Here is a 20,857-nt window from a genome sequence, read left to right as displayed (position 1 = left end):
TTTGAACCACAACACTTGTGGAAGAGTGTTAAAACGTAAATAAGAAAATGGTGTTACTCTCTAATATAATTTTTTTCTGAAAGGCACAACATTTCAAAGAATGCAAATTAGGGACAAATTGTCCAGAAATCAAATATAGTAGCAAAGACGCATTAATTTACTAAATAGCTTTTGATGAGATATTTAAAGATAATGATTTGATTTTACCTAACAGAATACTATTCAAGAAATTAGTCTGTATTTTGATCAAACAAAATTTTAAAATGTTTTATTAAGATACCATAGTTCTTGGAAAGAACTATAGTAGGAATACAGATGCACAGCAGGAATTTTAAAATAATATTTATTTCAGAAATAATGTTTCTGTTCATAATTTACATCTGAAAGTTGTTATATGTTTTAATTAATATATATCGATAAATCATATGCACATGGTAAAAATATTAGTATAAAATAAATTTTAAGAAAAATAGTTACAGGGAAGTGATGTTTTTTTTTTTGTGATGGCATACCGTCCATTTACGCTTAACTGAACACTTTATAAAATTAACCCTTGAAAACATCTCTGCCCAAAACTGCGTATAATGTAATATTGTGTAGTAAACATCCAATTTAGTTGGCAATGAAAGCGCAAAAGTATAGTTCAGTGCATTATATTCTATGTACATTTGTACATATTTGTAGGAAAGAAACATGTTACAAAGATTTTTAGTTCTTAAAGTTTTTTCCAGTTTACACATTTATTTTACCAATTCTGAGGGCCATAATCTATAGCCAAAACACCTAAAACCAATAGCAAAACCATAAATTATGATGACTCACTACACTCGTAGTTTAAAATGTTTAGTTGCTGTAAAAACAAGCGATGCTTATTCTTTGAGGTAACTAAAAAAAAGTACGTTTATTTTCGTATTTGACTGCCAATGTTAATTTTATACTAAATATTATATTTTTTTGGTAAAAGGCAGATTTAATGGCATATAAGTCACTATAAGCCCCAACATGGAAATATAATATGCTGAATAAGACATCTCGCATTTGTTGCAAACAGTATTTTAATTCCCTAAAATAATTTTTGTTGTGAAATTCTGAGGCAAAGAATAGCCTCCGAGACTTTGAATACCTTGTAATCTTATCAATAGTCTAGAGGATAGAATGAACTTTCACTATCGCCGTAAGTAATCTCTAACAAAATTATGTGTGATATCCCAAACATATATTGTTTTAATGTAGTTCACCTTCAATTGCATGTTGTGTGTCATTAAAACCTCTAAGCTTTGTTGGGTGACCAAAAATGAATGTAATTGTTCTGCGTGTAAATAGTCACTCTGAAAATTGATTTTTACTATGTATTGTTATGTTATGTTTATGTGAAGAATCGCCAGTTTCGTAAAGAATAAATGAAATTCCAGAAATGAAAAATGTAAGGTTTGCGTTGTTGACTTATAGCAATTTTCTCGTATCATATCTAAAAATAAAAACCTTCATATCAAACACTGCTTGCACATGAATTATTTATTTAGTAAGTCTCCAGCATTGAGTTTACAGGTTTTGAAATAAATCTTTATGAATATGAAAATTCATTTCACATTACCCCACAACAAAACCAGAAATGCACGGGATTTTGTACACACACACATTTTTAAAATCTCTATTGGCAATTGCAGGGGTAACGTTGGGCCAGTATTATAACCACATGAATGTCAAATCAAAAATCTAAAATATTGTTACGAACGTGAGCAAGGTCACGTCACGCGCAGGTGCATATCTAGCTGGGCTGCATCACATGCCACCGTAACATGAGATGTGCAGTGCGCACCTGGGTCGCCGCTTCCCCTCCATCCAACCCTCAGCTCCCCACGTGGCGCTGTTAGTTTGACATCCGAAACCTTACAGCTGCGGAGTTATGCGAGCCGCCGACATGTGTTTCGAGAGATTTCTACCGTTGTGTCGGCGCGTAATGATGCGACTGGCCCCAACCGCGCTCGTGAGTTCCAGAAATAACGGCTGATATATAAAAAGAAGACGTCAGCCTCAGTTAGTCTGAGTTCAGAGAGAGAGTGAAGTCTGGAGTTTTCCCACGGCGGAGTTTCCGGGCAATAGAGTGGCGAAGTCCCTGGACGAAGGTTCCAGGGCGAAGAGTTAGTTACGGGCGATAGTGTCGCGGGCGCGGCGGAGTTCCGAGCGAAGTTCCGAGCGAGGCGTCGAGTGGGATCTCGGCGAAGGGGAAGTGTGACGGCGGCGGCGGAGTGCGGTGATGGAGTCGTGCGACGGAGGACCACGAGGGGTGCTGTAATTCTGGAGATGTGAAGGTAGAAGGCGCAACCGGTCACCCAAAATTCAAGCCACCCACCTTTGATGGGCAATCGTCTTGGGCAGTCTACAGGCGACAGTTTGAGGCAGCTGCTGAAGTGAATGGGTGGGACAATGAAGAAAAGGCTACGGCACTCGTCTTCGCCCTGCGAGGATCTCCACTAGAGCTGCTGCAGACCATACCAGTCACAGACCAGAAAGAATATGGGGTATTAGTAGAGGCCCTTAAGTTGAGGTATGGCGACTGACACATGGGTGAGGTGTACAGAACAGCCCTGAAGACACGTCAACAGAGATCTTCAAACCCTCCAAGAGTTCGAAGCTGACATCGTGCGACTCGTGCACCTCGCCTACCCAAAAGCACCAACAGAGTTCCGTCAGCTGCTAGCCACTAGTGCTTTTATAGACGGGCTTAGAGATGCGGAGGTTCAGCAAACTCTTTGTTTGGCCTGACACAAGAGCTGCGAGGCCTTGGTTTATGCTCTGGAAATTGAGTTATCACGCAGTGCCTCTAGAAACACAAGCATCAGTACAAGGAGAGTTGGACTGGAGCCCTACAATGCAGCAAATGCTAGAAACACCACTAACAAAGTACATATTCTAAGGGCATTGAAGAAGCTGCTGAATGATACTCCAAGTAACCAGATCAAAAGAGCAGGAGAACGCCCGCGGTGCTTCATCTGCAATGAACTAGGACACATCAATTGGGACTGTCTGGCACGCATAAAGACAACACAACAGGAATAAATACAAGAAGACGTACAGGGAAACGAGCAATAGCTGGTATGAGGGGGCGCATGCCAGCTCTACAGGAAACGGTAGCCCCTAGGGTTTTTCCTGTATCCGTATTTCGTAGAGGCCATGACAGTTTGCTGCTCAATGGCTGGATCAATGGCAGACAGTGTTTACTTACTGTTGACACAGGGGCATCGGCATCTATTATTCGCACAGACATTGTAAATAGAGAATAACTGAAGAGAACACCCATTCCATACCGACTCAAAACAGCAATCAGGGACACCTCACCTGTGCATGGACAGTTGGATCTTGAGTTAAGGATTGGAACTTGGGCATTATCACAGACCTTTCTTGTTGCTGATATCACCGATGAGGTAATATTAGGAGTAGACATCATGAATCAATACGGATTCGTTATTGACATGGAAGGACAGGCACTGCGTATTAAAGATGAACAGGTGGCTTTGTTTACTCCCGACCAACTAGAAGTTCCGGTAATGCAAGTGGTAGTTAGCGAAACTGTTTCAATTCCAGCAAATCATGAGAAGATAATAGCAGCTAGGATTACGGGAGACCTTAGGGGCAAAATGAGCTACCTGATAGAGCCAGATTGGAAGTTAGGATTGAAGACACTCCTGGTCACTCGAAGCATTGCAAGATGCGGCGAGGTTGTACTAGTCAGGATGGCCAACCTCGACTCTCGAACAAAGGTCCTTAAACCAGGGGACCCAATAGCTAGCTGCAAACCAGTCTCTTGGGTAGGCCAATGTGAGTCTTCCTCACCTGTTAGACATTATGCGCAAACACTGAACCCGAATATAGAGCAACTACTAAGACAATGCCAAAATAATCTGACAGATGGGGAAATAGAAGAAGTAGCAGCTTTTCTCGTAAACAACCAGGATGTATTTTCCTCAGGGGATACTGACCTTGGGAGAACAAGCCTGGTCTATCATCGCATTTAAACATTTTATGCAGAGCCGATCCGACAGGTACCACGACGGCTGCCTCTAACAAAACAGGAAGAGGCTGAGAAGTTGATCACGGGTATGATAGAAGGTGGTGTAACAGAACCATCAGCAAGTCCTTGGGTTTCCCCAGTTGTTTTAGTGGCAAAGAAGGATGGCCAACTGAGGTTTTGTGTGGACTACCGGAAGCTGAATGACATCACCAAAAAGGACAGCTACGCCCTCCCACGTATCGATGACACACTTGATACACTCTCTGGCACCAGATGGTTCTCTACATTGGACCTGAAGAGTGGTTACTTGCAAGTGGAGGTACACCGAGAAGATAAGGATAAGACTCCTTTTACGACAGGTAGTGGTCTGTTCCAGTTCACTGTGTTACCATTTGGGTTATGTAATGCTCCTGCAACTTTTGAGAGATTGATGGAGCTTGTCCTGCATGGCTTGACTTGGAAAACATGCCTAGTATATCTGAATGACATTATTGTAGTAGGTAATACAGTGAAGGAACAATTGCAAAATCTCCAGGATATATTCGACAGGCTTCGCCATGCCCAACTTAAGTTAAGTCCTAAGAAGTGCTTCTTGTTCCAGCATAAGGTAACATTCCTTGGGCATATCGTATCGCAGGATGGAGTGCGAACAGATCCTGACAAGATCCGTTCTGTTATGGAGTGGCCTCAACCTAAGAACAAGCATGAAGTGAGAAGTTTTCTGGGACTTTGTACTTACTACAGACGGTTTGTGCCAGGGTTCTCGACAATCGCAAAACCACTGCATCAGCTGACCGAGGACAAGAGACAATTTATCTGGTCCTCAGCATGCGAGACGGCATTTCAAGACCTCAAGAAATCCCTGTGTTCTAGCCACATACTTGCCTACCCCCATCTACATGGAGAGTATATCCTCAACACAGATGCAAGCGGAGATGGTTTGGGCGCTGTCCTGTCCCAGGTTCAGGGTGGAAATGCACGAGTAATAGCACACTACAGCAAAGTTTTGTCTTACTATGAACGCAACTATTGTGTCACAAGACGAGAACTCTTGGCTGTAGTAAAGTATTTGCAACATTTCCACAAATATTTATATGGGAGAAAATTTATTTTACGCACTTAAGTGGCTACTACAGTTCAAGAATCCAGAGGGACAACTTGCTAGGTGGATTGAACAGATACAGCAATATGATTTTCGGTTAGAACACAGGAAAGGCCGAATTCACAGCAATGCCGATGCTCTCTCCCGAAGGCCTTGCAAGGTAGACTGTAACCATTGCAACAGGGCAGAGAAAAATGAGGGGATCGAAGATATTCGGCGAACAACAATAACTAACGGGGAAGGGAAATGGGATAGTGCCAGCTTGAAGGCAGCGCAGCGGCAAGATCCTGACCTGGCACCTATCATAAGCTGGTTAGAGAGTGGTGCTAGACGTCCAAAATGGCATGAAATCTCCAGTGACCGAAGGGCGGTGAAAGCTTACTGGGCACAGTGGGATTCCTTGAGAATTGTGGATGCAACTACTCCTTCCAAAGAGTCTAGTGGCAGAGGTGTTGAAGGAAATTCATGACGGTACCTCTGGTGGTCATCTAGGGGTGAACTAAACTCTAGCCAAGACCCGTCAACGCTTCTATTGGTTGAGGTGTCACCAGGATGTGGAGGCTTGGTGTACACAATACGAAGCATGCTCAGCTAAAAAGGGGCCAAAACACAGGAGTCATGGGAAAATGAGGGCATACAATGTAGGGGCCCCTTTTGAGAGGATAGCCATCGACATCGCTGGACCATTTTCCAAGAAAGAAGGTAACCGGTATATTCTGGTAGCAATGGATTACGTCAGCAAGTGGTCAGAGGCTTATGCACTTCCTAATCAAGAAGCCTCCACTGTCGCAGATGCAATAGTCAACAACTTCATTTGCGGATTTGGGGTACCAATGGAGCTCCTCTCAGACCAAGGCCGCAATTTCGAGTCGACAATATTTCAGGAGGTGTGTCGGTTACTGGGAATAAATTAAACCAGGACTACAGCCCTACATCCTCAGTCCGATGGCATAGTGGAGAGGTTCAACAGAACTCTGGAGGAACACCTTGCCAAAGTTGTGGCCGAGCATCAACAGGATTGGGATCAACACATCCAGTTGTTCCTAATGGCATATAGATCTTCCATCCATGACTTCACTGGGCAGACCCCTGCGAGTATTGTGTTTGGACAGGAGTTGAGGCTGCCCTGTGATGTCAAGTTCGGTCGTCTGCGCAAGGAGCCGACCAACACTACTGAATATGTAAATCATCTAGAGGAGCGAAGTTCACTTGTACGCGAGGAGGCCCGCAGGAATCTTCGATTAGCGACGAATCGAATGAAGACTAGGTATTACCTGAAAGCCAATTCGTCCAAATTTCAGAAGGAAAGGTGATTTAGTGTGGTTGTATAACCCGCAACGAAGAAAGGGAAGGTGCCCTAAACTTCAAGCGTCGGGAAGGCCACTATGAGGTCTTAAAGTGCCTAAATGATGTGGTTTACAGGATCCAGAGAGGAAAGATGGGACGTATGAAAGTGGTGCATTTGGACCGCTTGAGGGAATATGCTGGAAGGGTTGCGTTACCTGTTCGGGACGAACAGGTTTAAGGAGGGGGCAAGGTTATGAACGTGAGCAAGGCCACGTCACGCGCAGGTGCAGAGCTAGCTGGGCTGCAACACATGCCACCGTAACATGAGATGTGCAGTGCGCACCTGGGTCGCCGCTTCCCCTCCATCCAACCCTCAGCTCCCCACACGGCGCCATTACTTTGACATCCGAAACCTTACAGCTGCGGAGTTACGCGAGCCGCCGACACGTGTTTCGAGAGATTTCTGCCGTCATGCCGGCGCGGAATGACGCGACTGGCCTCAGCCGCGCTCGTGAGTTCCAGAAATAACGGCTGATATATAAAAAGAGGACGTTGGTGTCTCAGTTAGTTAGTCTGAGTTCAGAGAGAGAGTGAAGTCGGGAGTTTTCCCACGGCGGAGTTTCCGGGCAATAGAGTGGCGAAGTCCCTGGACGAAGGTTCCAGGGCGAAGAGTTCAGTTTCGGGCGATAGTGTCGCGGGCGCGGCAGTGTTCCGAGCGAAGTTCCGAGCGAAGCGTTGAGTGGGATCTCGGCGAAGGGAAAGTGCGACTGCGGCGGCGGAGTGCTGCGACGGAGGACCACGAGGGGTGCTGCGGCGAGAGTTGCACCAGAGGTGCGGCCCAGCGAGGCGTGTGGAATGTGAGAAACGAGTGACTGGAGGAAGCAACATTTTTTGAAGTATAATTGATTAATTGGCATATTTAAATTATTAGCTAGGAATGTAAATAGTGGCAATAAATAACACTGTGTGTGATAAAAATCTTTAATTGGGCTATCCTTTACGAACCAGCAGTAAATCGTATCAATATTGTTTACTCAGGGCATAAAACCAGCTTTTAAACTCATTATTAGGGCAAGCATTTTACGCAAAAAATTTGGAACGCCGATCAGACAGCTACAAGGTAAACCTGCTCCAGCGGTTTCTTCCTTGTGATTGGCGGCCGTCTGCAAGAGAAGACCGAGCTACTGAGGACAAGTTTGTTTCCGCACTAGATTACAGTGATTGGTATTGCAACAGACATGTTCCATATGTACCATATGCATGCCCCTACTAATTTTTAACAAACAATTAACTACAAAGTTTAGGTCAGTTCTTAATTATGTCAAGATAGAGGTTATTTTGTACGAGATTCCATTTGGCAACATTCAGCAACCTAAGGTGCACAATGGAAGCAAAAAGATTTTAACGTAACTGAAGTGTTTATTTAGTGAGAAAAAGTCATGCCAACAATAATTATAAGACACATAAAACAAATCCTTTCAGATTGTCAGAGTAACAGTTCGAGTAAATTAATTTTTTGGAGCTTCAGAAGTAATCCGACAAATTATTTTGTGGAAGAAAGCGTGTATTTAGCTTAATATCATAGGTCCCCCTTATGTCCACGACAGTATAAAGCAGAAAGATCATCAAGTACAGCACCCCAAACCTATCTGGTAATTGGTAATGTAATTGGTACTGCTTAATTCTATTTTATGATAAATCAATTGCATTCAAAATATCAATACTGGTTAGTAAAGAACACCGTGAAAATTGTTGGTTAACCACAAGAACAGCACAACACAAAAACTAATATGCTACGAACTAACTTTTTGTTCTCTGAAATGTTCGTGAGCACTTAATATACATAATATCCAACCCATAAGCCGTAAAGAATAAACAGTGCTCATTTGAGCTTACTTCCCAGATAAAGGAAACGAGAAAATTCCTTTCAGCTTGTTTATGCAAGTATAAGTCTATGAGCAGAATTTAATTCTATAAACTTGATCTACTAATGTTTTGAAACACATTTTGGTAAAATATTTATTTTAATCGCTACCACTTAAACTAATATAAGAAAATATTTTACCCTAGCCTATGAAAAAGATAATATTTGGTAAATAAAGTTTTGTCAAACTAGCATTTAACTTGAGACCTAGATAACATTATATCTTTCTTTTGTTATACATTACATCAAACTAATATTACAACATAATTAAGTTTTTGCTCTATTTATGTTTTATGAAGGATTTATTAACAGATTAAACTATATATTAATTTAAAAAAAACCTCATATCTTTTCCAGTTGATATTGATAAATGTAAAAAAATATTTTTATCTTTTACAGTTACATGTCCACCTGTTATGTAATATTTCTACTGTATCAACTATTTAAATTATTTAGTATCTTATAAAGCTTAGAATATAAGCATTTTGTGAGTATTTTAAAATAATTTTTATAATGATAAATATTTGTTTACGAATATCTCTATACATCCGCAGATAGTATAATATAAATTTAAATAAAGCAATGAACTAACTTCGATTAAATTCAAATTCAGTGAACATAAAAACTGAAAATTTCAGTTACATTACTTTATTATGTTAATTGTCTCAAAGAAGTAAAGCTTAAACTATGTCCATAATTTTTTTCTTTCTTCCTTAGGTGTAACACACAATCATGTTATCTGATACTCATAATCAAATCCAGCAAGGTTGAATCTATATGAAGTAACCAAAATTATCAGCTTCCATAGTGTTTTTATTGTTTCTAGACATATTATTTCTACCCCAAGTATAGAATGTTACATTTGAAAATACTCTTAGCTTACTTATACATATTAATTAACATCACTGTAGTAGCAAATTCTTAAAATACTGGTCAAGGTTTTTGCATGTGATAGTTGTGACAACAGAGTTATAAGCATGTGCTAGATAAACTGTTTAGCTAAGATTTTCAATGTTTTCTTTAGAAATCATCTACTAAACTACTGTATTTTCTTTCTGCGGTGAATGCTGGTTGATCACGTGGTGGTTGGTTTATGAACACCAGCTGTTTTTAAATATGGCAGGAGAAACCAAGTACCACGTGTAAATTTATAATTTTAAATTAGGTGTTCTTTGTGTTGGAAGTATGACTTAATTCTTTAAAATTTTAAAAGGTTTGCATTTGTTTGAAGTTTTATGTGCTAACATCACTTAATCTTTGTCTTCAGTGTTTGAACCGGACAAGTACATTACGCTATATCCCGAGGAAACAACACCAATAAGTGTTTCCGACATGTTATCGTTCATTAGCACCAAAAAGTAGCAAATTTTTCCTGGGCCCTTTATAATCATGGAGGTCTCGTCGTCACAAATATTTCTGTGAGAAACTCTGCTAATTGATAAACTTACTTTATCTCCCATGTTATTGTTGCAACCCTTCGTTTCAACATACAAATCCCATGTTATTGTTGCAACCCTTCGTTTCAACATACAAAATAAAATATTTGTTTCCTATCATCTATACATTTACCAGATAACCAAGTTTAGCCTTATTTATTTCTTTCCAAACACATTTGGAAGTAATACTTCAATAATTCATACCCGACACATACACACACATTCATATGTACATGCATACACATAAACAAACATATTGTCGTCCTGCCGATGTTGATGCGTGGTTGGGTGGTGTCTGAGGGCGCCAACTAACCTTTAACAGGGGTGGTTGCTGTGGGCTAGTTCACAGCATGAGACTCCGTCTCTCGGTGGTCGTGACGTCGCCACGTGGCAGGCAGGAGTGGTTGGACCACACACACGACTAACGTTGTCGGCACGCACACGACTGTCCGTTCCGCACACGAACACCAATCTCCGAACTCCGCGAGTCGTACACGACTTCTCGCGCCGAGGGGTGAAGGCCAACTGGCGCGTCCTGGCAGGTCCCGTTAGGGCTCGAGTCGATCTCCGCTCTCCATGACAATCGACCTCCACCCGTTCGAGACACTACCACCGACCACACACACGACCGGTGAGGCACCGAGGTGGCATAACGACCTGTGCGAGCCACGGGAGCACCTGGGACGACGTCAAATGCCCCCCCTCACTGAGGCCGTTATGCCCCCTCAAAGCCTCCATCACACGCATTGCCTCGGGGCATTTCCTCCGTAGGTACATTGTAAGTTCTCTGGAGTGCACTGGGTCTGAGAGGTGTTGGTAGATGTAGTGGAGTTGGGCTGGGCGATATGCGATAGCAACCTCATCACTGAGCAGTGGTGTGCATCCGGGAAAAGGTTCTGTCTAGGGTTGGTGCGGCCCCCAGCATGGGCCCCTAGTGGTGGTTGGTACCCCTCATTTATCCCGAACCTGACAGGGGGGACATGAGGCCGGGTCGATCGCCGCACCACATGAGTTTGTGACGTGGCGTCTGGCTCAGCTTGGTTGGGTACAGGCGGTGCTTTCCCGGTGTCGTCGGCCTCATCGAGAGGGACGATGGTCACTCCTCCGTCCTCCTGGCTGGGTTGCCCGTCGCCTCGCTGGTCTGCCCCTGTGGACTCAGGCTCGTCAACCCGCACCGAAAATGTCGATCTCTCCAGACTCGCATCCGCTGGCCATTTAGGGGGGGACATGCCCTGGGTAACGGCAGATGCCGTTAACCCCAGATAGTCCCAGTAACCCAAGCGCCTCATCATGTGCTCCAGCTCGGGCATTGTGGCCCTGCTTGCCTGGAGCTCGGGCAACGAGCAAGTATGGTGCACATTCGCCGTCTGCATGGCCTGTGACAGGAGAGGTTGACCTGTGGCTGGTGTCATTGGGCTTGGTGATACTATGGTTGCATGATCTGTGTCTGATGTCGCCGCGAGAGGTGATGGGGGGAATTGATGTTTGTCTGATGTCCTTCTTGTCCTCTGTGGACCTTTGTGCAGGTGTCCCGGACCAACCTTAGGGTGGACTAACCGGAGATCATCTCGGTGAACCTTGGCGGCTCTTCCACTCCGTGTTGTGACCGCGTAGGTGGTAGGCCCGAGTCGCTTTACTACCTCACGGGGTTCGGACCATTTAGGGGCCAGGCTTGCGCAAAACTTCTTGCCTCTGGAGGAAAGGTGGTGACATCGGACGTACACCTGTTGCCCCGGCTCCAATGGCAGGGGTGGGTGAGTGGTCTGAGGGGTATGAGTGGCTCCAAACTGTGCCTGATTCCGGCGTGCATCCTCCCGTCTTTCGGCGACAGGCATTTGAAGCACTCGTTCAGCAGCGCCCGCTACCCGGAGTTCCCCTGGGAGGGCGAGATCCCGTCCCTGAAGCAACTCCGCAGGGGAGTAGCCGGTTACCACGTTTCGGCGGCGACGGAGGCAGTACAATATCTTGGGGAGGAGCACATCCCACTGGGTGTGGTCGTCCCCCAGACGTAGCCGCAAATGGACTTTGATGTCCTGGTTGCGGCGTTCTGTCGGGTTTGCTCTTGGGTGGTACGTGGGTGTCGTGTGGTGCTCCACCTCCCAGCGCTTACAATCGGCCTTCCAGCGCCGGCCTTTGAATTGTGTGCCATTATCTGTGAGTAGCACTCGGGGAAACCCATATCGTGGGAATACTTCGGCATCGAGGAGAGTGGCGATGGTCTCAGCTCGTACATTGGTGACAGCGAACGCTTCTGCCCAGCGTGTGAAAGTATCCATGATTACAACCAAGAATCGCTTCCCGCGGGATGTGCGGGGGTATGGGCCCATTACGTCGAGAGCCACGGTGTGAAATGGGTCATGGGGCCTCCTGGGGCACTGTTGCTCTACCCCGTCAGGCCGACGGGCCTTGCGCTGTTGGCATGGTTGGCAGTCTCGCACATAATCGCGGATGTCACCTGCAACGCCCGGCTAGTGGAACCACTGCCGCAGTGCCCGCTGGGTCTGGTCGGCCCCCGGGTGTCCCGCTAGGTCGTGATCATGATAAAAATGCAAGGCAGCCTTCCATCCTGCCGGCGGCACGTGCGTGCGCCACGAGCTCATGTCTCCGGGCACACGGCTCTGGAGTACCCCGTCAAGACTACGTAGGTGGGGAAGCTCCTGTTCTCTGCATTTAGCGAGGTCTGCTTGACTGACCAAGTCCTGGCTCTGTGCGAGACAGACGATCTCCATGAGGTTGGCTAGGGTAGCTGGCGCAGGGTCGCGGGGCCTCTCGGCCGTAGTGGCGTATAGTGCTGCTGGCGGGGGCTCACTTGTAGACCCCGTCTGGGGGTTGCAGGGGGGAAGTAAGTTGTCCCATCCCTGATCGTCCTTGAACACAGTGTTGGCATCCGGGTGACGGGAGAGCTCGTCCGCCAGCTGGTTCTCCCGCCCAGGGACGTGCTCCACGCGAAAAGCGAAGTTCTGGAGCATCAGTGCCCACCGCGTGAACTTGGATTTGCCTCCCTGGGCGGAGTTCAGCCACTGCAGGCACTGGCTGTCAGTGCGGAGCGTGAAACGTCTCCCCTCGAGGTGGTGTCGGTATCGCCTGAGTGCCCACACCACCGCGAGACACTCCTGCTCGTTGACGTGGTACCGCCGCTCTGCAGGGCCAAACTTGGCACTGGCGTACTCGATCACCCGCCTCTCTTCTCCAGCTCTTTGTTGGTAGATTACTGCCCCCATACCCTCCTGGCTCGCGTCTGTCTGGACGAATAGTGGAATATCGGGCACTAGCCGTGACAGGGTGTGACACTCCCTGAACTGCTGCTTGACACAGGCGAGGGCCTGCTCTGCCGCGTCCGTCCATCGAAACCTGCTCTTGGGTGACAAGAGGTCCGTCATTGGTGCGGTGATGGTGGCGAAGTTCGGGATGAATGACCTGAGCCAGTTTAAAAGTCCCATAAGCTTCTGCAATTGTTTTCTGGTATGGGGAGGCTCTTTCCCCTCTATCAGGCTGATCTGGCAGGGGTCGACACCCATCCGTGCTCACGAGGTGCCCCAAGAACTCCAGTTCCTTCGCGCCGACATGGCACTTGCGCGGCGCACACGTCAGTCCGTGCGTGGCTAGCCGTTCGAGGACCAATGCGAGGTGATGTGCATGATCCTCCCACGATCGTGACCATATGATCACGTCGTCGAGGTAGGCCGCGGCAAACTTGCCAATGTAGCCGTCCAAGACGCGGACCATCATGGTCTGGAAGGTCGCGGGGGCATCCATCAGCCCGAACGGCATGGCACAAAACTGAAACCTGCGCCCATCGGGTGCAGTGAAGGCTGTCTTGGGGCGGTCCTCAGGCCGAACTGGCACCTGCCAGTAGCCGGACTTCAGGTCTAGTGACGTAAACACCTGGGCATCGCCCATGCTGGTGAGCGCTTCTGTAAGATTTATGAGTGGGGGTGGTGCCGGGATGGTTAGGTTATTAATTGGCTTAAAATTGATGCAGAAACGGAGGGAGCCGTCTTTCTTACTGGCCATGACTATGCGACAGTTGTATGGTGACGTGCTGGGCTATATTACCCCATCCCCCAGCATTTCTGTGATTTGTTCCTGGATGGCAGTGAGCTCGCGGGGACCGAAACCCCCTGGCTTGGCGAATGGAGGAACATGGGGTACCATGGGTATACAATGTTCTGTAATATTTGTGCGGCGCAGCCGGTCAGCTGATGCGAACACCTGTGGTTGCTGCCTGAGGGCTCTGTCTAGAAGGGCACAATAGTCTGGTGGTACGCCGTGGCATAGGTCTATCAGCTGGGTAGGATCCGTCCAGGTAGGTGGGCGGCGATGTGACAACCCATACACGGTCCAGCGCCCCTGGGTCCCGACATGCATTCTACCTGCCCCGACTTCTATGTTAGCATCCTCCTGGACTAGCCAGGGTAACCCTAGGATGAGCTCATCCCTGAGGTCCTGCACTACGAGTGCGCACGTCCTGGTCACATAGTCCCTTATGCCGACACTCACCTCCACACGCCCAGTCGTGACCGTGCTAGATCCCTTTGTTGCGAGCTGAATGGTGTCTGCCTCAGGTGTCACTTCAGCATCAGGGACAAGGTGGGCCGCAACGTAGGTGTGAGTCGCTGTGGTGTCCACCAACGCCTCCACCGGCCTCCCATCCAGCAAGACAGGGATGCGGATGAGGTTTCCAGCCTTCGGTCCCATCCGCCCCAGGCGCGGTGGTGCTTGGCTGGGGTCCCCAGATGTGGGTCGGGTCACCGGCGACGCCTGGTGAATGGTGTCGCTCGCTGGCGACGTGGGGCTGTCCGTTGTCGGGTGCTGTGGGCCGCCTCCACTGGCGAGTGGTAGGTGAGACGGTGCGTCTCTCGACCCCCCAGCTGTAGGCCGGGTCACCGGCGACACCTGGTGAATGGTGTCGCTCGCTGGCGACGTGGGGCTGTCCGTCATCGGGTGCGGTGGGCCGCCTCCACTGGCGAGTGGTAGGTGAGACGGTGCGTCTCTCGATCCCCCAGCTGTGGGTCGGGTCACCGGCGACGCCTGGTGAATGGTACGGCTCGCTGGCGACGTGGGGCTGTCCGTCATCGGATGCGGTGGGCCGCCTCCACTGGCAAGTGGTAGGTGAGACGGTGCGTCTCTCACCCCCCTAGCTGTGGGTCGGGTCACCGGCGACGCCTGGTGAATGGTGTCGCTCGCTGGCGACGTGGGGCTGTCCGTCATCGGGTGCGGTGGGCCGCCTCCACTGGCGAGTGGTAGGTGAGACGGTGCGTCTCTCACCCCCCTAGCTGTGGGTCGGGTCACCGGCGACGCCTGGTGAATGGTGTCGCTCGCTGGCGACGTGGGGCTGTCCGTCATCGGGTGCGGTGGGCCGCCTCCACTGGCGAGTGGTAGGTGAGACGGTGCGTCTCTCGACCCCCCAGCTGTGGGTCGGGTCACCGGCGATGCCTGGTGAATGGTGTCGCTCGCTGGCGACGTGGGGCTGTCCGTCATCGGATGCGGTGGGCCGCCTCCACTGGCGAGTGGTAGGTGAGACGGTGCGTCTCTCACCCCCCTAGCTGTGGGTCGGGTCACCGGCGACGCCTGGTGAATGGTGTCGCTCGCTGGCGACGTGGGGCTGTCCGTCATCGGGTGCGGTGGGCCGCCTCCACTGGCGAGTGGTAGGTGATACGGTGCGTCTCTCGACCCCCCAGCTGTGGGTCGGGTCACCGGCGACGCCTGGTGAATGGTGTCGCTCGCTGGCGACGAGGGGCTGTCCGTCATCGGATGCGGTGGGCCGCCTCCACTGGCGAGTGGTAGGTGAGACGGTGCGTCTCTCACCCCCCTAGCTGTGGGTCGGGTCACCGGCGACGCCTGGTGAATGGTGTCGCTCGCTGGCGACGTGGGGCTGTCCGTCATCGGATGCGGTGGGCCGCCTCCACTGGCGAGTGGTAGGTTTGGCGGTGTGTCGGTGGGGGCAGGGCGTGAGGTCCGGGGACGGCGGCCAACTGCGTCGTCGCCCCCTAGTTGCAGTTTCCCGACGGCGCGGGTCCTCCCCTTGACGCCATCCACCGCGCCTCTCTGGTCGGGCACACTCTATGCCAGTGGTGTTCGGGCGTCGGGCAGTATTGGCAGCGTGGCGGATGATCGTCACGTTCACTGGAAGGGCCGCCACGTTGGCTGCCCGCCCGTGCTTGTCGCGCCGCCTGGCCGCCCTGATTCGGACGCGATGCCCCTTCCCCCTCCTGTAGCAGGTTGGACTGGGGTTGGGATTCCCTTGGTGGGGGGGGTGGCACATATCGCACCACGGCCAGGGTGTCCTCCAGGCGTATTGTCGGCCTCGCATGTGGGACTTGGGGCGTCGTGACGCTTCGGTCGTCTCGTGCTGCCTTGAGGTCCTGTTCTACTTCCCTTGCGAGGGCGAGGAAAGCGTCTAGTCCCTTCTCCACTGCAGTACGCACGAAGGGTCGTACCTCGGGCGTCAAGAGCTCGACAATGTTCGGTAGCACATCCTGTATCCTACCGCGGGGTGTTAGACGTCGGTAGAGCCGCAGCTTCCCGTGCACAAATGCTTCTACTCCTTCCCCGCTAGACTGGGCTCGGCAGAACAACTCGTTCATGCAACAGGCCCGTGCGCGCGAGTCATCAAAGCGTGCCGTCGTGCAAAGTCAGTCCACGCGGTGTCGTAATCGCCTCTCTGTGACCACCAGGTTCGGGCGTCGCCGCGCAACTGGCTGCTGGCGCGTTCTGTCCACTCCTCTGGTGCGATGTGATGGCGTGCTAATTTTTCCTTGCATACCCGCAGGAACATGGCTGGGTCCTCGTGGGCGTGACCCGCGAACTCCGGCAGTATAATCGGCCCACTCGCGGCGCGCGGCGCGGGGGTCAGCTGTGCGTGGTATGCTTGCATCATTGTGCTCTCGCAGGTGACGCAGAAGAACAACCCATCACGAAAATGCACGAACTCGCGTACTTCAGCGCACGCGCGGTGTTTTGTGACCCCGCACTGTAGGCATCAGGCCGTCTCGCCTGGCTGCGCGCGGCAATGCGCGGCTGCGCACAGCGTGATTGTTGTACCCCTTGCGGCGCTTCCCGGCTGCTCCTCTTTGACGCGGACGCGGCCACACGCACACTGACACTGAGCACACTCGTTATTTGCGAGTGACTCCGGAAAGGGTCTAAAACAGCCCTCACACAATCCCTCCATGTCGATGGCTATGTCCGGATCTCTCTGCATCCTCGTGGAACGTGGCTGGCCGCCCCGGGAGACGGGATGGGTCCGCGGTCGAGTGTGCCGATTCGGCTGCCTTCGGTTCCACTCGGTTAGGCTCGGGTGCCGAACGGCCGGAGTTGGCTTCTTTGGTGCACGTGCGCGCTCGGCGGAACGGAGAGGGGAAAGTGGTGGCCGGTGCTCCTTTCTAGCGCGCGCGTTGCTGGGGTGGGGGTGGGGTGACCTCGTTTGCCCTTGGGTCCCGTTAAGGGCGCTGGTCAGACGCGCCCTTTGTCCTGCGCGCGCGTTTTCCTCCCCTTTGTCCTGGTTCGCCTTTCGACTACTTTGCCGTAGTTTTGACGGGAATTTTGACTGGTTTTCTTTGCCTGAATTGTTTGCAATTTTGATGAGCCCCACGTTGGGCGCCATTTGTCGTCCTGCCGATGTTGATGCGTGGTTGGGTGGTGTCTGAGGGCGCCAACTAACCTTTAACAGGGGTGGTTGCTGTGGGCTAGTTCACAGCATGAGACTCCGTCTCTCGGTGGTCGTGACGTCGCCACGTGGCAGGCAGGAGTGGTTGGACCACACACACGACTAATGTTGTCGGCACGCACACGACTGTCCGTTCCGCACACGAACACCAATCTCCGAACTCCGCGAGTCGTACACGACTTCTCGCGCCGAGGGGTGAAGGCCAACTGGCGCGTCCTGGCAGGTCCCGTTAGGGCTCGAGTCGATCTCCGCTCTCCATGACAATCGACCTCCACCCGTTCGAGACACTACCACCGACCACACACACGACCGGTGAGGCACCGAGGTGGCATAACGACCTGTGCGAGCCACGGGAGCACCTGGGATGATGTCAATATATACCCCTATGTGTACAAAATTCCACTCTTCAACATTTTTGAATGAAGGCCTACTTGTAACCTATACACATGTTTATATATATTAACGTACTACAGATATATAAATAACATACTATAAATAATAATGTACACTCATATCCTATATGAATACAAACATGAGTTCATGAGAACATTTTACTTTCAGATGACTATTAAATTAATGATGATGAGTAACATGATGAAGATGATGATATCCTTAGCTGAATTGTGAGCTTGGTAACATCAGTTAAGGGCATGGTTGGAAACCGCAAAAACACCTAAAGTTTTCTTGATAAGGTGATCCTGCAATTGCCTTAGGTGACACGTGAATGAAATGATACAACAACAAATTTCAATCGAAAACATTTTCAACTCAGGCAGTAAGCAATCTAGGATGTTCTAACCACAGACCAAACGACTGGACAAACAAACATACACATAGGTACTCACGCCTACATTACACACACAATATATGCATGAGAAGTTGAGAACATATTTTTAAATATATACACATTAAAAAAAATATATAAAATTATTTATACACACACATATGTGTGTGTGTGTGTGTGTGTGTGTGTGTGTGTGCATTTTCATTAAGCTGTTGTAAAATCGTACTAAAATGCAAGCAAAAATATATTTCACCCACACTGTAAATACAATACACTTTCTGAAATTCTTCCTGGACTTGATGGCCAGATTCTGCTGAACTAATTGATGAATCTGGCTGGATTTCTTCCAAACCACCTGCATTTTCACGCAACAATCGCTGAGCAGCTTGGTATTGTTTAATTGCTTATGACATGTTTCCTTTAGTTTTTAAATATTGTTTGCCATTCCTTTATTACTGGGGAGCCATTGTTGCAAGAATAATCAGTGAATGTAAAACGGTACTATTAATTTCCCAATACTGAAAAAGCCTGCATCTAAAACAAGCACTTGTTTGTATTAAACTACCGACCCACGTATTGGCATTTGTTCACCACGCGAACGCGACAGTCAGGTAGGCGAAGCCAGCCCAGGGTGGAGGGCAGCTGAGGTCCGGCAACCCTGCGGCTGGCAGCCAGGCTGTTTACCTGCTCACTCCGGGGGTGGGGTAGGGGGATGGGGTTGGAAAGTTAATGCTCAGCCAGACTTCACGGCACCAAGTGAGTAGCGGGTTGCATCTGATATATTTTGGAATTCCAGGCGCCAAGACAACATGCATTCAACTCTTGATTTGGATCTGTATTACTAATAAGAATATCACACTTTTTATTGTTTTTTTATAAAAGTATATGGTTTATATTGATTTTTACTTTAAGTGAATTTTTGCAGTTATTATATTAAAGTGAAATTAGCTGATTTTATGACAGTGCACAAATACTACTGGTCAATTTTTTAAATTTTGTCATTAAATAGTTCACGTATATGACTTGCATTATATCAAAACTTAGCAAATTTCATCAAGTATTTTTTGAGATCCGTTTTGCAAGAAATGCTACAAAACTAAACTTTGAGCTCGTCTAGCTCACAAACTACCAGTTTTAGGGACAATTCTTCACTTGTGGAAATTCATTTATATGTAAACATTATTTAAACACTAAAATCAGGAATAATTTTTTTTGGGTCATACAGCCTTAAGGTACTGTCACTCCGAGTCTTTCCACTTTGACCTTTATTTTGAGCCAGACAGAACTGTCCCATATCATGGGAAGTTTCAATAGGGAAGAGTACATTTTTTTGACAATGACTAGGAATTTGTAGGATCAAGCATCGTGGGGGATGGAGTTGTTGTAATTGCTGAGAGTTCAACCTGCAGGTGGCGGAGATGATCCGACACGTGATCGACAGCCACACGCAGCCACTGCCGGCCATCTTGGAGATACCCTCCAAGGACCACCCGTACGACGCCACCAAGGACTCCATCCTTCGAAGGGCAAGGGTGAGTTGCATCTCTGTGGCTTTGGGTTGGGGATGTCAGACTAGCAGTGGGCCAATAAATACATTGTGTTTTTCAAGCTGATCTGCATAATTCCTACATTCACCCATACCCATTGCCTTTGATGTTTAATGTTGGCTCTTAGTTGTAAAGCCCCACTACCCCCATGGGCACAGTAAACAATACGTAGAAACAAAATTATATGGTGAATTGCGATAACACCAAAATAACACTGAAAAGCATGTCATTACACAGTGTAAAATTGAAACGTAAATTAATGCACCATATAGCACTACGATTGAAGTTAAATTATGAAACTAAGCAGCATTTAACTAAATTGTAATTCAAATAAAAAAAGTAGTAAAATAAGTTCTCAATTATACGGGTCCGGATAATCCAATTTTCGGGTTATCTGCGTTTGAACTTAGTTTAAATATTAGTTCTTTATAATATTCAGAATTAATAATAAAAAAAAAAAAGCACATTTATTTGCTTGGCTGTACTATATTTTTAAACACCCCCTTTCCATGCCAGAAAGCTGTTGGGTCCACCCCCTCTTGTCACACACACCCTCAGCTGTCACATCTATCACACTTCAAGCCCGAGGGATATGCTTTGACTGCTGCTTCACATCTCCAGTCTCCAGTTTGATTATTTCACGTGTCGTGCTGTTGTGCCACTTTCTGCCCGCCCATCTGCCTGACAGGCACCCAGCGAGTGATGTGACTGGCTGGCATTCGGCTGGAGGAAAAATCTAAAAACAAACTAGCCAGAATTTGTGTGTGCACGGGTTGCGCGATCTTATCTTGTGCAGTGTTGAGTTAACTTTCCCTCTTCAGCTGTTGTGAATGAATGTGAACTAGCAACATATGTGAAGGAATCTTCATGTGTGTATCATTACAGTTTTATATGACACCAGCAGTATCATTTTATCATGCTATTTATTTCCCACACTTGTAATGCAACATTCCATGACGAACATTATAGCCAGGTTCCACAAGATGCACACGTATTGCTGCATCCATATTTGATTTGTGGGAACTTTCCTGTTTTAAGTCTATATAAACCACACCTCGGAGAATTGGTTTATTAAAATGCTGCTTATGTATTCCTC

General features: G+C 48.2%; 1 protein-coding gene across 1 annotated transcript in view; it reads left to right on the top strand.

The window, feature by feature from the left end:
* LOC134527698 (V-type proton ATPase subunit F 1) overlaps window positions 1-20,857 on the top strand; it is a 36,434-nt gene that overhangs the window by 9,782 nt on the left and 5,795 nt on the right. The window contains exon 4 of the mRNA XM_063360602.1: window positions 19,624-19,746. Within this exon, the coding sequence (XP_063216672.1) occupies window positions 19,624-19,746 (123 nt within the window). The remainder of the gene's footprint in view (window positions 1-19,623; window positions 19,747-20,857) is intronic.

The sequence above is a fragment of the Bacillus rossius genome, chromosome 1 (genome assembly GCF_032445375.1).
Source record: "Bacillus rossius redtenbacheri isolate Brsri chromosome 1, Brsri_v3, whole genome shotgun sequence".
In the NCBI taxonomy this organism is placed as follows: Eukaryota; Metazoa; Arthropoda; class Insecta; order Phasmatodea; family Bacillidae; genus Bacillus; species Bacillus rossius.
Note: the sequence above shows the minus strand (reverse complement) of the source record. Positions and strands in the feature narration are given on the sequence as shown.